The sequence below is a fragment of the Manihot esculenta genome, chromosome 4, assembly GCF_001659605.2.
Source record: "Manihot esculenta cultivar AM560-2 chromosome 4, M.esculenta_v8, whole genome shotgun sequence".
Classification (NCBI taxonomy): domain Eukaryota; kingdom Viridiplantae; phylum Streptophyta; class Magnoliopsida; order Malpighiales; family Euphorbiaceae; genus Manihot; species Manihot esculenta.
In genome coordinates this window covers 35,575,288-35,591,675 of record NC_035164.2, presented here as the reverse complement: position 1 = coordinate 35,591,675, position 16,388 = coordinate 35,575,288, and the positions used below count along the sequence as shown (strand labels likewise).

Below are 16,388 nucleotides of genomic sequence, written 5' to 3'. Positions count from 1 at the left end.
TTTTTTTTTTTTTTTTTATTTAAGGTAACTGCATTTTTTAACTTTAAATATTTATATTTAAGCTTTTATTATTGGATTCATTTTTTATTTTTAAGTTTATGTAATATCATGGGTGGAATATTTTATAGTTTATGAAACAAAATTATAAAATTGAGATTAAATTTGAATTATATTATAAAATTGCAAACTTAGATAAATAGTTGATAATATGTGGGACTATTTTCAATAATAGACCAATTAGATGCTTCTTTTATTTTATGAAATGTAATGTAAACTTCATCATCGTAATTAAACCAATGAAAATATAACTTGTAGTAATTATCATGTTGAATAATCATCAAATCAAATTTATGATTTTTATGAATTAACCATGTGATTCTTCAACAAATTTCTCAAATCTTCAATAAATTTCTCATTATTGCGTCCTAACCGTTTTGTTTTTTCATTAGAGACCAATATTATGGCTCCATTAATAATTATTTTTAAAAGTAGTGTAAAAATACTTGGTTAAAAGAAAAAACTATTACTTATAACATTTTATTAAATATTACCTGAAAAGTTGTCTACACCTTAACCACTATTATACCCCCTAGTACTGGGAATAAGACTAATTTACTACGGATCAAAGATTAGTCAATATTATATATATGAAAAATGCAATAATAAAGTAGGGCTTTCTTCTTCTTGTAAAGTTTTATTAAATACTTTATAATAAATAAGTGATTCAACAACTGAAAGAAAATAATTTTATGTGAATTTGTGCGTCCATTATAGCACAAACAAAAGGTCTATTAGCATAATAAAAATAAGCCCAGAATTTTGACATTCTATGAAACTTTGGGGAATCATAGGATAGATTGTTTTATTTCATTGTGATCGGATCCAATTAAAATTATCTGATATTACTCATTTGTATTCAACTTTACAGCCACACACGGTCAAGGATACTGAATTGGCAACGCCGCCCATTCTTCAAGCATCTCCTTAGAGCCAAGTTTTAGGCTTCTTTTGTGTGTTTTAGATCCCAGGCTCCGCTATGCGTTTTATTCCCAAACAAGTGCTCAACCTGAAAAAATAAATGTACAGATTATCTGCACGTACCCAGTTTTAAGATTGAAAAACTTTCTTCAGGAAGAAATATGAAGTCAACAGCAGCTATGGACAATCCATCCAAACACACTGGATCAAAATCAAACATCAACCAAACGGCTCAGAAGACGCAAAAAACTGATGCAATTATATTTTTTATTTTTATCTCATTTTAGAAGTTAACAGAGTCATTTTAATTACTTCATCATTGGCTGGAACTGTCTGGGCAGCAGTGTGTCAGATTAAGCAATTAATACATCATTGGAATAGTGCAAAGATCCATTTAGATTATGAAGGGGGAATTTGAATAAGAAAATGTCACGAACTCAACACTAGCCTAACAAATGGGGGTTTATTATGATTTTTCACTCGAAACATATATCCACCTGGAATTCTAAACCTAAATCTTATGTTCTAAAATTTGAATAGCAGCAAAATGTATAAAAACCTCAACTATCAACAATAACAGCTAATCCTTTCTTTCATTAACAAAAGTCAAAAACAAGTAAAAACTGTACTCACAAAGCATTCATATCGCATGAACAAGCAAAAGAAAGAAACAAAATGATTGAGCTATCAAGGATAAAACATCTCAACTTACCAGGACTTGAAATCAAGCCACAAATCCAATTGCTTAAAAAGAGGCAACATCTCCAAGTTGCATCAATCCAATAACAAAGACAGTCTTACAATGGCATTCTTGAGTTAAGACATCAGTTTGCAATGGCACTGTGGATAAGGTTTCTTATCTGGAATCCTAATGAAGAATGAACAGTACTCAAATTGAGCCGAAATCATCTTACCAGCAATGTGTTCCTCGATTGGGAAAATCTTATAACCAAACTGCAGTAATCCACAATGGGGAGAAAGAAAAATTTCCAAAATTGCATCCTAAACTAAAACCCCACCGAACGAACAAAGAGGGGGGAATAAGAAAAGAAAGGGAAAAATTAAAAAAGTTTGAAATAAATAAACAAATGAGAATTGAGGAGTTAAGGAGGAGAAGGCATATAGAGATAATACAGGAGAAACTGAGTAAAGCGAAGACAGAGACAAAAATGCTAAAATGCTAATAAAAAAAGAGAGAGAGAAGGGGACAGATAATGGTTCCGTTAAAAATGCTAAAATTACAACAGATGGCAGTGATGGTAAAAATTAATTTGGATGGATGGGATGGTGAGACAACATACAAGTTGCTTTTCACCCATTATCGTAAAAAGCGTTAAAAAACAGAAGTTGAAATGTAGGGAAAAAAAGGATGAAGGCGCATTTAATTCAGTCTGGCATGTGCTCGATATGAACAACCACTAAACGTTAAAAATAATTTCAAGTTAAAACCAGGACACGACTGGATAGTTACAACTTTTAGTGTTTTAAATTCTTTTTACACGAAACCAATCCCACAGCTACTCTGTCTCCGTCCTCAACCAATTTTTGAATGTCTGGTTTTGTTATTATTTGTGAATTATTATTGCTCATTCCAACACCTACATTTAATGCTTCTCTAACCTTTTATTAACCTACGTACGCATCCTTTCTGATTCAGTCTACAGCTTTTTTATTGGACCTACTCCCTTCCCTTCTTATATATTTTACATTGGATTATTCAAATGAATTTTCAGTTTTCTTTCTTACAACGTTTTGTTATGGAAAAACTTTTCATTCAAGTTGTTTGTCTTTGATTTTGTTTACATTTTCCCTTGATCAGAAATGGTTTAAGTAATATTGAATTTAATTTTTGAATTATATATGAGGAGTAGCTCTCTTCTGCTAGCATTACAAATTAAAATAAAGAAAAGCTTTGGACTATTTAGTTAATCATGTATCACCTTTTTCCTTGTAAAACGATTAATCTATACCACTTAGGTCTAGTAATAGCCTCCAAAGACGAGAGTGGATGGAAAAGCATATCCCTTCTTCCTCAATCGGTGACTCTAAGATTTTGTAAGCTCCATTATCAGCTTTATCATTGCATGCAACCTTAGATTGATGGTTGTTGGTTGTGGGTCTTTTTCCACTAGCTAAGTGTTATAAGCATTTCCCTAGGCTTGCTTCAGTTTATTTTTCAGAATGATCTCATAAGGAAAAAACTTATTTTGATCTAGGTTACCGTACACTTAAAAAACAAACATATGGATCCTATATAATTTTTATATAAAAGGATCCTATGTTTACATTTTAGGCACTTGATGGACTGACTGTAGACATGAATTGATCCCTCTAAGATACATAATTTGTCTCCGTGAGAGGAGAATCCAGAATAAGAATCGATGAACTAAAGAAAGTCCTACTAGCAATTCAAACCAGAGAAATCCTCTATTCTTGTTGAAGCAGCAAATCAATAGCCCACGACAAAATCAACAATAATAGCCATAGAATTAGGAGGGTTGCTATAAAGCTTTAGGCCATTCCATCTAGTATTTAAGAGTCGACAATAACTGGAGGTGTTTGGAGATCCTAGAGTTGTCACTCGCAGAATCTCAACCCTCATACGAGCAAAGCAAGTAGAAATAGACAACTTAAAAGAAATTCAAACCAAAGTAGCTTGAAGTGCAACCACTGAGCCATAAAAATATAGCCCTTTTATAAAACTTGCCAACCTATAACAAAAGCATAAAAAAAGCCTATAACTCACTCTTTTCATTCGGACTAAGGGCAGGCTGTTCCTGCTCGAACAGGGAGAAGAAAAGTGGCGCTACAATAGTAAAAAGGCTATGAGAACTTCTCTTCCTCCAGAAAATAGATAGGGGATAGCACTCCTCGAGTTTATTGAATGTGTTTGGAAATTTTTTAAAGAATTGTTACAGTAAAATGTTTAAAAATAATCGATGCATGGATGCTTTAAAAACATGAAAGATTTATATGTGCTTTCATAAGCAATTACTCATCCTGCTTGAGCAGACTCTCCTTTAATGAATCACGGGCCTACATTTGATTGCCTCTTCCCCTTGGATGGAATCATGGAAGTCTCAAAAGCTTACATGTAGGCTTTATTAATATTAGAAGCTTGCTTGTCACCTTTACTTTTTTTATTTTTTTTTTTAATTAAAAAAAAAAGAGAGAGAGGACTTAAAAGATTTATTTTTAAAAAAAATAAAAAAGAATACAAGTACAAACTACAGAAATATCTAATCATCTGTCTGTCAATGGAAAAAGGTGGCCATAAAGTAGAATACACACATCCCATCCAATAAAAACCTGCAGGGTAAAATGATGAAGTGTAAAAAAAATGGGTAAGGTAATTCCATCCATCACCTTTCAAAACCTAAAATGATGAAATGTAAAAAATGGGTAAGGTAATTCTATCACCTTTCAAAAGCAAGGCTTATGTGGAGGCAACTTTTTTCATTTTAATGTGTATGCCTATATATATATAGTCTCTGAATGGGCATGTGACTTTTAAAAAATTATTTATTTCAATGTTACAAAGAGTTGCTTAAAATGATTAATGTCAAATTAAATATTTGAAATAATATTTTTTAACAATAATTCATAACTGCAATAGCAATCAGACACCTGTATGTACCCCATATTGGCTCCTTATATATGTATTCCCTCGCGCTGCAGAGTGCAGGGACAGCAAAGTCCCTTCTCATCACTTCACTGCCATCTCAGCTTTGTCCAGCTTTAAAGCTAGCTGTGGTTGGCCTCTTCTCTCTGCAACGCAAACCCTACCCCCACCTTCATTCTATATTAACCCCATCACCCATAACACTTGTTTCTTGCATTTTTCTTTTCTGGGATTTCAGAGGATTCAAGAATTACTATGGGTGTTTGCTTTGATCCAAATGTGGTGCTCCTGTGCGCGAAGAGGAAGTTCAGAAGCTTGTTTTGGAAGGTTAGGGCAGAGATTAGGAGACAAGTGAAGAATCGGTCCAAGCAGAGGTCCAGCTTCCACTATGACCCCTTCAGTTATGCTCTCAACTTCGATAATGGCAACGTTGGCTTCTTATGCTCGTCTACACCATCTTCCACTAGGAATGCATTGAAGTCCTGTTGAAGAAGAAAATGTTATAACTATGTAGGAGCAGAAGTTGATGATGACCCAGAAGATGTGGAAGGCTGGGTTTTGTTTTTTTTTTTTTTTGGGTTAAAAGAAATTTACTTTATTAATTAGGTACTTGGGATGTTAGAAGAGAGAAGGTACTAATCATGTGGTTAATTGTAACTTAATTTCAGAATTCCTTGACTATCTCTAATTGCATTTTACTCGTCATGCAAATGATTCTTTTTAACGTAGGATGCAATGAAATGAGTAGGGTGTTATTAGCAAGCATTTTCATGTTGAGCATATTAATATAAGAATTGTTGTTTTGCCATGTTGCGTTTGGAGATACATCATTCTGTTCTAAACTGGAATTGGTTGAATAGTCTTTTGTGAGGGCCAAAAGCAAAGCGTGGGTTCATTTGTCAACATCGAACGATCTTCTTGCTCCCTAGGCCTAGCTACCAGTACCACTGCCCTTTTTGTCTGCTTATATGTTTGCCCTCCCCCATTCATTGCTCATGTACCACAACTAACTTATTGCTCTGCACCCAACCAGAATTTTGTCAACTCTACTCGCCTTCTTCCACTTTTAACCTATCCTTAAGCAAGGAATCTAATGATTTAATTTTCTTTTCTAGCTGTTGTGATTGATTTCTCAAGGCTTTATTTAGTTATCATTTATTAAAAAGGATGATCTTAATTGGAATTATAACTGTTTGATTCAGTTCATTGCAATAACTATTAAAAAGTTTTTAACTGGTCGTGGCGATGTTCTCCAAGCCCGTAATGGGCATTTATTTGTTAATTCCTACTACAAGCTTGTGGGCATTTAGGAATAACGGCTAAAATTGACTCTCTGTTTTTCCCTTCATATGGAACAGGAACAGGAACAGGAACAGGAACAATCTTCAATTAAGGCTTACAACTCAAATTTCTTGTCATCAACAATAACAAATTTAGTATATTTCTTTTAAAAAATGGTATCGGAGTAGTTCCTGTAATTAAATACAACTAATAATTTTATTAATTTAACATAATGTTATTTCTTATATTTCCCTAAAAGCCCATTCTTATCATCGTAGAATAAATAAGAAGCGCAAGGCCCAACTCATAGATTTGAAACTTTCCATGACAAAACAAGAGGCGCGGTTCCAGGGCGCCAAAAGCAAATTTTCACGTCCCATTTTCCCTCTCTTTGCTCCTACATATTCTTCGTCTTCCTCTTCCCTAACTTCACCCCATCCTCCTCCTCTCTATCGCCTCAGCAATTACACCCAGCACAAGACTCAAATGGCAAGGAAAAGAGTGGAGGCTGAGCCTGCTACTGCCACTTCCATGGTTCGCGGCAAGGATGGCAGTGCTTTTGCTCGATGGTATTTTTTTTTTATATATATATTTTCTTAATTGCACTTGCAATTTATACCTCTGGGTATTGTAAGGATGGTTTTGTGAATTTATTTATATATTTTGGGCATCATATGTTCTTTCATTTTTAACATCTATGTATTATGGTTTATGAATTTTTTTTTAGTTTCATAACTCTGTTGAAAAACTGTTTGTATTCTAGTTTTTTCATGGTAAATTTCTTCGTCGACCTTCAATAGATGTCTTTTATCGAAGATTTCTGCGAATATTTGGTTGATTCAGCTTTTTTTCGATGCTAATGAAACCACTCAGTTTGCCTGTCTTCTAAAATAGTATACTCTATAGTTTTGCACTTACTGTTTCTATGGATGCACTTGCTCTATATTTGCTTTCATGGAAACGAATTGATCTAATGCTACATATTGAAAATGTGGGAATGCAGTGAAGAGTGCAAGAAGGATGTTCCGGTGGCTCTTATCAGCATGCATTGCTGTAGCCTTGAAGCTAGAATCAAGATGAATTTGGGTGAGTTTCATCCCGTTAGCGTATTAGCGTTAAAGTATCCGTTTCTTTCTGACGAGGGGGATGTCTAATTAACTATCATTTGGTATTACTTGTCTTGTTTTAGAGGCTCAAGTTGTGGAAAAGCCTGCTGAAGTTAAGAAGAAGCCTGCCGAAAGGTAATTTCTAGCTATTTGTGTTCTTTTAATTATACAATAAAAATGTCGTAGTTTCAACTTTCTGAATTATTATTTTTGTTTTTGCTTATTTAAAGGAAGAAAGCAACATCAAGAGAACCCAAGGCAAAGAAAGCTAAGAAAGAGAAGAGCAATAATCCAAACAAGCCTAAACGCCCTCCCACTGCCTTCTTTATCTTCATGTAATTTGCCTGTCTCTTTGTGTTAACATGCTTCAGAATACAAAAAGTACTTAGGATACTAAGGTTAACAAGTTACTGGTATTTATCAGGGATGAATTTAGAAAAGCCTTCAAGGAAGCGAATCCAGACAATAGGGATGTTAAAAAGGTAGATGCAAGAGTTTTGGATGCATTATTCTCTGTTGTATTTTGTTGTCTCTATTTCATTCTTTCACATTTGGGTTTGTGTGTTTATTATGCTTTTAATTGTATACAGGTCTCAAAGGAAGCAGGTGAAAAATGGAAGTCTATGACTGATGAAGTGAGTGCAGTATATTGGCATTGCTATAATTTGTTCATTTGGAATCTTTTCAATATAATCATTGGTTTTTTAAACCTCTTTTTTAATCTATTTCAGGAAAAGAAGCCTTACGTGGATAAGGCTGCTGAGCTTAAGGCCGAGTATGACAAAGCCTTGGAATCTAACAATGTGGAAAATGATGTGAGATCCTCTTTCAGAATTTCTGTTGGAAGTTTATGTTTCATTTTTTTGTTTCCTTGAAGTTATTATTCTTGGATTGCAGTCTAACAAGTTTGCATTTTTCTTCATGCTCATTAAGGATCAGGATGAAGGGGGTTCAGAGAAGGAAGGTGCCGAGCAGGAAGTACAAGAAGTGTCGGATGAAGATTAATATGGTTCTGAGGCTTTTAATGTGTTTTTGTTTCTGGGAAAGACTGCCTAGAGGATTGTAAATTTTAGGATATCCTTGAGTCAATGGGTAAACATTAGATGTTTCAGTATTGTCAGGAGCAATGCGGTCTCTAAACTTCAGTATTATTTGGCCTTGTAGACTCTTGCTTGGAGCATAGTTTCTTATCATATCTTTTTGCCTAATCTTCAATTTCTATCCGAAGTGGTAGTTGCTTGCTATAGGGAAAAAAATTCTCAGTAATTGAAATAGTAAATCGATACCACAGGCGTCGTTTTTTTGGGTGGTAAAATTTTATCCCAAGATTTGAATGTTAATTTATATAAATTTGTTTAGTACTACACAAAAATTTATGATTTCTCGTTGTAATAGCCGGTGGGTGATATCTCCAAAACAATTGGAGAATATTTTGTAATTTTTTTAAAAAAATTTTTCGACTTGCAATGTGATGTTGCATTAAGAGGCTGCAAATTACAGCAAATCACAAGGAAATCGATTTCTTGTTTAATGCAAATATTAGCGAGTAAAAAATCATGACACATGAAGCTTTATGAGAGCAATTTCTGCCAAATATTTGCTTCCTATAAGAGATTTGTCTAACTTTTCTAGTTCAACCAACTTTCAAATTCAACTGGGGCCTTCAGAGTGTCTATCACAAATTCTGTTAGACAATATCTATATTAAACTTGCTATAAACTAAAGTATGTCATAAACTACACGCACTGAACTATGATATCTTGAACAAGTGGACGCATTATTTGAGGTGTCTAAATGACCTTTTGTTGTTGCAGAGGTGTACAAAGATGCCTTTCCTCTTGTGTAAGCCATGCATCTTCATGTATGAAATCGCCCTAGAACAGGAAACAAAAGTGCTAACGGAGTTCTGTGTGAAAATTTGCTGCCAAACATTGGCATCTGATAGAAGATTTTGGCTTTGTCACAGATTTACTGGACCCTTTTTTAGCTAGGAGATGATGAACTATTCTGGTCATATTTAGGGGTTTCAGAGAAGGGAGGTGCTGAGCAGGAAGTATGAGAAGTATCAGATAAAAAATAGCATAGTTTGAAGAATTTTAAATGTATTCTTTATGAGAATTTGCTGCCTAGGATTGTAAATTTTAGGATCTTGTTTAGTCAACGAGTAACATTAGATGTTTTCATATTGTCAAGAGCAACATGATACGTAAAATTTTTCAGTATTATCTGGCGCTGCAGGCATGCTTGGACCGTAGCTTCTTAGCAATCATTTAGGCCTGATCTTCAATTTCTTTCTGAAGTGGCAATTGTTGCTCTAGGGTACAAATTATTGGGCTAGGCATGGCTGGTTTCATGGGGTTGAAGTAGTAAATTTTTAGAATTTGAATTTTAAAAGTGTTGCTTGAGATTCTTTCATGAATTGTACCAGTGGAAATTATATTGGAATGATGATTGGTAATGAACTAGTCCTTTTTCTTGTCTCCATTTCACAGGACATCTCTTTAGAGATGATTTTATGTCCATGTGATGTGTATGCTTACTGATGGTAAATTTCTTCATCATTTTGCTGTAATACACTGGATAGCTAGACTAAAATGGGCTCTTTGAATTGAAATGTTTTCCTTCAGTGATCATGTATTATTGAAATTGACTACAGAAATAGTAAGCATTACGAAAAAGAAAAAAAATTGAATTTTTAACTGTAGCAGAAAACATAAAATGTTGCCTCCCTTCCACGTGGTAATTAAGTCAGCATCTCACTGGCCCATTTCCCCTTAGTTCTTTCCTCTACATGGTGGCAGAGGTTTGCCACATAGGCATTGATTGTGAGCATAGGCACTTGCAGGGAAGATATTATACGGTCTCCCTTGCGGGATCTCTCCACAAAGTCTATTGGCTCTGAAATTAGCATGCCTCAAATTTTTAATTCCCAAAAAGCTTCTGGGAATTGACCCTGTGAGCTCATTGATAGACATGTCAAGCCATTGGAGTTGTGCTACCAGTCCCAGGCTTGTTGGAATGGTGCCCATTATTTTGTTCCGAGAGATATCTAACTTTTCTAGTTCAACCAAGTTTGAAACTGAATTGGGGATTCGGCCTGCAATCTCATTGCTTCCTATGTTGAGGACCTTCAAGCTTAATCCTTCTGTGAATTCAGGAATTGTGCCAGAAATTTGATTACCTGATACATCTAAAGTCTCCAGAAAGCTGCTTGTCCTGTTGTTTAAAATACTCGAGAGGGTCCCAAAAAGCTGATTTCTTTGCAGCTGAACAGAAGAAATCCCATCTGGCAGTTTAATCTCTAAAACGTCAAACTTCAATCGGTTATTTGAGAGTTTGAGTTTTTGCAAATTGGACATATTGGTGAAGAAACGAGATATGCCACCTGTGAAGAAGTTATCTGACAGGTCTATGGAGTTCAAAGAACCTGGCTTAGTAAATTCTGGAAGGCTTCCTTTAAGTTTGCAGCCAGCTAGATGGACATCTGAAAGTTCCTTTTCTAAAATCCAATTTGGAACTGTCCCTAAACTGAGATTGTTGTGAGACAGGTCTACTGACAATAGAGAAGCAAGACCCCTACTTTGAATAGGGGGCAAAGGGTCTGAGAATGCATTGCTAGATAAATTAAGGTACCAGAGGTTCTGTAATCGTGAGATAGATTCTGGAATTTGACCTGTAAGCATGTTAGAACTCAAAGAAAGATGGGTAAGGGATTTCAAGCTGCCAATCTGGTTTGAGATTTTTCCTATCAGCTGGTTATGGTCCAAAGACAAGTCCTGAAGTTTCGGTAAGTTGAATATAGAAGTGGGTAGCTGTCCTGACAATAGATTATTGGAAAGATCAAAGAGAGTAAGATTTTGAAACTGGCCAAGAATATCTGGAATTGACCCGGACAACAGATTGAAACTAAGCTCAAGAGTTTGCAAACTATGAAGATTTTGGAAAGTGGTTGGGATTGAACCTGTTAAGGAATTTCTTGCCAGACCTAATATTTGAAGCTTCCTCAGATTCCCAAGACTGGGAGGAATCTGTCCTATCAGGCGGTTCCCGTTTAGCGAGAGGGTGTTGAGGTTGGACAAAAGGCCCAAACCAGGAGGAATGTTCCCTTGAAGAGAGTTGTCTTCCAGGATCATTTGTGAAAGGTGAACCAAACCCGAGAAGCTTTCAGGAATAGTACCTGCAATATGCTTCATACCACTTATCACCATTACCTCTAAGAAAGACAAACTTCCCAGAGAAGTTGACAAAGTGCCTCTCATGTAATGCTCGCTATCCCTCTCAGGCCCCTGCAACGCCAACACAGTTACCCTCCCTGTAGCAGGATTGCACTGCACACCCTCCCAATCTCCACCGCAGCAATCTCTCCCAGTCCATGTGGAGAGAATCTGCGTAGTATCCTGGAGGATTCTGGCTTTGAAACCAAGAAGAGCTGCCCTATCTGCCTCTGAGCAAATCGGTGTCTGTAGTGGGCTTGTCTGAGCAAGTGACATTGGAAACTGAAGGAAAATGGAATATAGGAAGAAGAGCTTCAAAACCCACTGAAGAATTCGCATTTTGGGGGGGACTTGATCAGATCAGAGAGGTAGGTGTTAGAATAAATAGGAATTTTTTTTCCTAAGAAGTCGGGATCTGACAAGAGGAACTTGGAATGGGAAAAAGAAAAAAAAATATATATTCTAACATGAATAAAGTAAAAAAAGGTGAGAAAGAGTGATGGTGGTTTATTCCACTCTAATTCCTTCACGTAGACAGGAAGGTATAATGATGATAAAGAGAAGCAAGAGATAAGAGATTTCAAGTGTGAATGTCAATTATAATGTGGTTTTTTACTGGCCCTGCAACAATGCCTCCTTTATATATATATATATATAGTGCTGGATCTGGGAGCATAAAACGCAAGAGCTTTTGATGTCCATCAGTTTGAAGAGATTCACATGTAAAATTGTGACCGTTGGATGAATCACGAGGATCCCAATTGTTGGAGCGCACTTGGATTCAAAAATACAGCCAGCAACCTTTTTCAAATCCATTTCCTCTTTCTTGCTGGCTGTTAAATTGTTTTTAAGTTGCAGAAAGTTTAGAATCTCATACTTTACTTCCACCTCTAAGTCTAACCCATCTCATCAAAACTTTATTTTGCACATTCTGACCGTTAGCTTTTGAAATATTGAGAGAAGTAATAATCTTATTACTGTTGTCTGTCGAAGACAAAAAGTAATTATGATGACAGTGATGAGTACAAATGAGCAACAAAAGGAATGGTTGAGATTAATTTGAGGTACTTGTGATTTTCAGACCATATAATATAATTTCCTCCAAGAGGATACACCATACAAATGATTATTAGCTTTTCCTAAACTAGAAGCTTGATTCCTTTTTCATGAATCAAAGTTTATCTAAAATCTTTCTCAACCAGAGTTTGTTTTTTTGGGTATGCGAAAAATAATTATGTTGAGAAAATGGTGAGCACTCCAAAAACATATTCTCTTTATTGTAGAAATGTTAATGCAGAAATGGGAGCCCAAATATGTACCCTAAAGAATACCATCAAGTTAGGTTTGCAGTCAGAAAAACATTAAAATGTTAAAAACTTTATTCACGAGGACTGCTGAAATATTATAATTGTAAGAAGAATTTCAAAGGATGAGGTGGATGGAACAAGTGTTAATGGGTTGTCTCACTCTACCAGATAAAAAGGCAACGTATCAGATTGCAGAATTAGGCTGCGATGATTGCGCTGGATTGATTGATTGCCCTCCACAATTTTCGCTCTCTTTTCTTTTATTTTCTTCACATAATTATCCACAATCTTAACTATCACATCATCTAACCAAATTTATTTGTATAAAATATTATTCTTAAATATTTTGAACTTTGAAATATGTAGTATTGCATTTTTGAAAAAATATGACTTTTCCTTTTCGGTCCCTACACATGATATTTCTTCAAATTTAGGAACATGCCTCAGCTTTTTTCTGCAATCTGCTCCTTGCTAGCTGCCAACCATAATATCATTACTTCTGTTAACATTTTACTTTTGCTTCAGTGTTATTTATTCTAATCTCTCATTTACATTAAAAAAGAAAGCTTGTGAGGACCCTATGCTAGTGATCCCATTTTACTAATTGCTGCCTAAATAGAAATTTCAGTACCATTTTACTATGAGGTGAGCTCCACTTGAATGGTAGAGCCCATCCCCTCTAAATATGGTCTATGTATTTATACCCACAGATGAACTCAATTGGTGAACCTTCCCAACTCCAAGTCTCATGGCATGGGTGCTGAGATGCACATACATGGGCTAATGTTGGTTTGGATCTATATGGGCTGGAGTTAGAGCTACAGAAAAAGAAAAATCCTATTGAAGTGGACTTGGAGCATGTGCTATATTTACATAATGATCTACATTTGCACGAGCACGTTCCGGCCCATTCTTCATTTCTTCCATTTTACTTTCTCTGCCCTTCGGGCTTCAGCCCTAGTAGGAAATTGCTTTGTAAAAGAGAATATCTCTTATAGGAGGTTTGAGGGGAAGAAATGCAATTCCTTAATTTTTGAAAGAAAGAGTAATGTTTGAGTGAACATGGAAAAAGTAATGTTTGAGTGTATGTGTTACCGAAAAAGGGATTAAGGTTCAATTTACTACACTCTCTATCTCCGTTTCCTTACAAAGAAACAAAATAAAGCTATCATCATAAATCACAATCACACAAAACAAACCAGCATCTTCCTCTTACTCAGAAATTAGAATACATTTTACAGGGAACAACAAGAAACAACAACTTAAACTTAGCAGGAATCTATCATAACTATTAACAAGATATCACATAAAAGCACGAACCGGTTACGCCTTGCACCCAGCAACTGTAGCATATAGGAAGCTGCATTTTATTCCTATTACTTGTATTATTGTAAACAAAGTTCACTAAGACATTAACTTTCACCCCACAAACATAAAATTTAACTTTCAAAATTTATGGAGGTCTTGTGAGTGTGTCCAGAAGTCCTAATATTCTCCCCAATTAATTCACTTACTTCACCAGCCCAAGATTAAGGACACCCCATGATGTTTGTGGCCAGGATTTTTCCTTAGCTTTCATCCACAAAACTCTAGCCCAAGCAATCCATCCTTCCCAAGACATCCTCTTGTCCCAAGGACTTCCCCACTCCAACATCAGTGTTAGCCCTCTCATTACCTCCTTCTCAGCCTCCTCAAATCTCCCTTTGGTTAAATAAACCTGACCCAATACCACCCTTGGCTCCCCAACAAAAGGGTTATTCTCAACACACCTCAGCAGCAACTCTTCAGCTTTCTCTATCCCTATCTTAGGCATATCACAAACAGCTTCCCAATACAAGTCCCTTGACATTATCTGCTCTTTCGCGTCTAAAATCTTAGTGCACGCATCAAACACCGGTGGCACCACTAGTTCAATATCCTCATCTCTGCCTCTATCAACCCCAACTCCACCGGCCCTTTTCCTCTCTTGTATAAAAATCTCTTCCTCTCTCTGGATCAAAGTATAAAGTGCACCCATTCGAGATATTGAATTCATCCATAGCCCTGGTTTGCCATCTCCAGGCCACAAAGCAGCAAAGTTATTCCCCGAAAACTGGAGCCGCCCATCCAAGTTGTTAAATAGAACATCTTGAAAACCAAAGAGTTGGTCACTAAAGTCAGCCATGGTCATCATGAGAAAAATAGCCACCACTCTTCTCGTCACCAGAACGTCCTCTCCTGTCTTTATATGCTTGACGTTGATGCCTCCAGCAGGCAAAATAGAATTGAGTTGCTTCCTCCAGGATTCATCCCTATTGAACAGACCTTTGTCCTTGGCATTTTTCAGCGAAATCTCAGAGAGTTTAAGGTGTTGGACGAGTTCTGTATCAGAATACTTGAACAAGAGATCGTCGTGGATCAAGGGTTGGCGTGGAACGATGCAAAACAAGTGAATCAATTCCTCAGCAGCTTCACCAACGAGGCTGCGGACGAGGTCGCGACCGGTGCTGGGATCAAAGATAGCAAGATTGACATAAGAATTGGAATAAGCAGAATGGAAGAGGCCACAAAGACAAACAGAGTCAGGGGCGTTCCAGATCTTGAGGATGCGATAGATGTCGAGTAGGTGATCAAGGAAGCTGCCATGTTTATGCCAACACTCTCCAGCACCGACAGAACGCAAGACAGAAACTAAGGAAGGCAAGTTGGGGTCAATAGATTGGAGCTCTCCACGAAGGAAAGGGCGAGCAGAGGATAAAAGGGTTTGAAAATAATCGGATGGTTGATGAGAAGGCATGGCTGATTAGTTTGGCGTGGTATGAGGAAGAGGAAGAAAGAAAGGATGAGGGTCCAGAAGATAAGAGAAAGGAGATACGCAAGCGCTTTTAATTCTTGTGCTGCGGAAGCGGAAGAGATAAGAGGTTGGTTTCTGTACGTGGATTCATGGTCAAAAATAGAATTTACGTGGATTTATTGTATATAGGAAAATTGTGGCATCCTAATCTATATCGGTACATATACAGTAGTAAGTTGATTGAGTTATTAATTAATTTGAGCTCCAATTGATAAAACATATGTTTCTTTTATTTCGATGAAAACGTTTAAGATATGTATAAGAATATGTTTCAAAAAAATGAATAAATAAATTATTTTTATCTAGCTTGATTATCATAATTTAAATAATTACATTGCAATCATTTTTAAACCTTTTATTGCTTTAAAATTATGGTCAGCATGTAATTTTGGATCTTTGGCAACACAAAAATTTTCAACTAGCTGATGCAGCTCGAAAATGGAGTGAAGATTGGAGAAATTTCTAAATTGATGATCCAAACCAGTATAGCTACCCGAGAGTTGATGATCCCATGCGTGCCAACTTCAAACAGACCATTGCAGCAGGTTCAAGCTTTTGTGATTGGCTTTGCCAAGTTGATGGAGCTGTCTTTGTTGCACAAGACTATGTGGGCTTTGGTTTTGTGATTGAAGTCTCCGAAAGAATGTTTCAGAGAGCTATTTTCAGTTATTCCGGGGTAATGGTTCTTCGGCGATTGTCGAAATGTTAGCATTGAGACGATGCCTGTTAATTGCTACAGAATTTCTACCACCAAATGGTTGTGTGATTTTCGATTGTCAACGAGTTATTCAACCTTTACTTAGTTCTACTCTTGATAATTCTGAATTAGAACTAGTAATTTTTTATTGTAATTATATTTTAAAATTAAACTATATATTATAAAGTAAATTTAAAATAAAAACGCGTGATTTTAATATAAAATTACACTGCATACCACAAACTTTGAAATAAATCTACCGATTTTCTTTTACTTGTCCTAAATCAAATTTACTTTTATCTTAACATAATAAGTTATCAAAATTTTCATTATAGAGTTATGTAAATTAA

The 16,388-nt window shown here is 35.9% G+C and overlaps 3 protein-coding genes across 4 annotated transcripts; 1 reads left to right on the top strand and 2 right to left on the bottom strand.

Moving 5' to 3' along the window:
* The first annotated feature begins 6,191 nt into the window (after positions 1-6,191).
* LOC110613230 (high mobility group B protein 7) lies at positions 6,192-8,202 on the top strand. 2 transcript variants are annotated; one of them, XM_021754253.2, is made up of 8 exons: positions 6,192-6,450; positions 6,885-6,967; positions 7,071-7,122; positions 7,218-7,322; positions 7,412-7,469; positions 7,578-7,622; positions 7,719-7,802; positions 7,927-8,202. In XM_021754253.2, exons 1-8 carry the CDS (start codon positions 6,206-6,208, stop codon positions 7,990-7,992), a joined length of 738 nt encoding a protein of 245 aa, XP_021609945.2. In that variant the 5' UTR covers positions 6,192-6,205; the 3' UTR covers positions 7,993-8,202. The 2 variants fall into 2 exon arrangements, with proteins under 2 accessions (XP_021609945.2, XP_021609944.2); XM_021754252.2 differs by having other exon boundaries at positions 7,921-8,202.
* A 1,370-nt stretch (positions 8,203-9,572) lies between these two features.
* LOC110613145 (DNA damage-repair/toleration protein DRT100) lies at positions 9,573-11,839 on the bottom strand. Its single transcript, XM_021754121.2, has one exon. The coding sequence runs from the start codon at positions 11,538-11,540 to the stop codon at positions 9,762-9,764; it is 1,779 nt and encodes a 592-aa protein (XP_021609813.1). The 5' UTR covers positions 11,541-11,839; the 3' UTR covers positions 9,573-9,761.
* A 1,853-nt stretch (positions 11,840-13,692) lies between these two features.
* On the bottom strand, positions 13,693-15,458 carry LOC110613822. Its single transcript, XM_021755165.2, has one exon. The coding sequence runs from the start codon at positions 15,282-15,284 to the stop codon at positions 14,019-14,021; it is 1,266 nt and encodes a 421-aa protein (XP_021610857.1). The 5' UTR covers positions 15,285-15,458; the 3' UTR covers positions 13,693-14,018.
* Between the last annotated feature and the right edge of the window lie 930 nt (positions 15,459-16,388).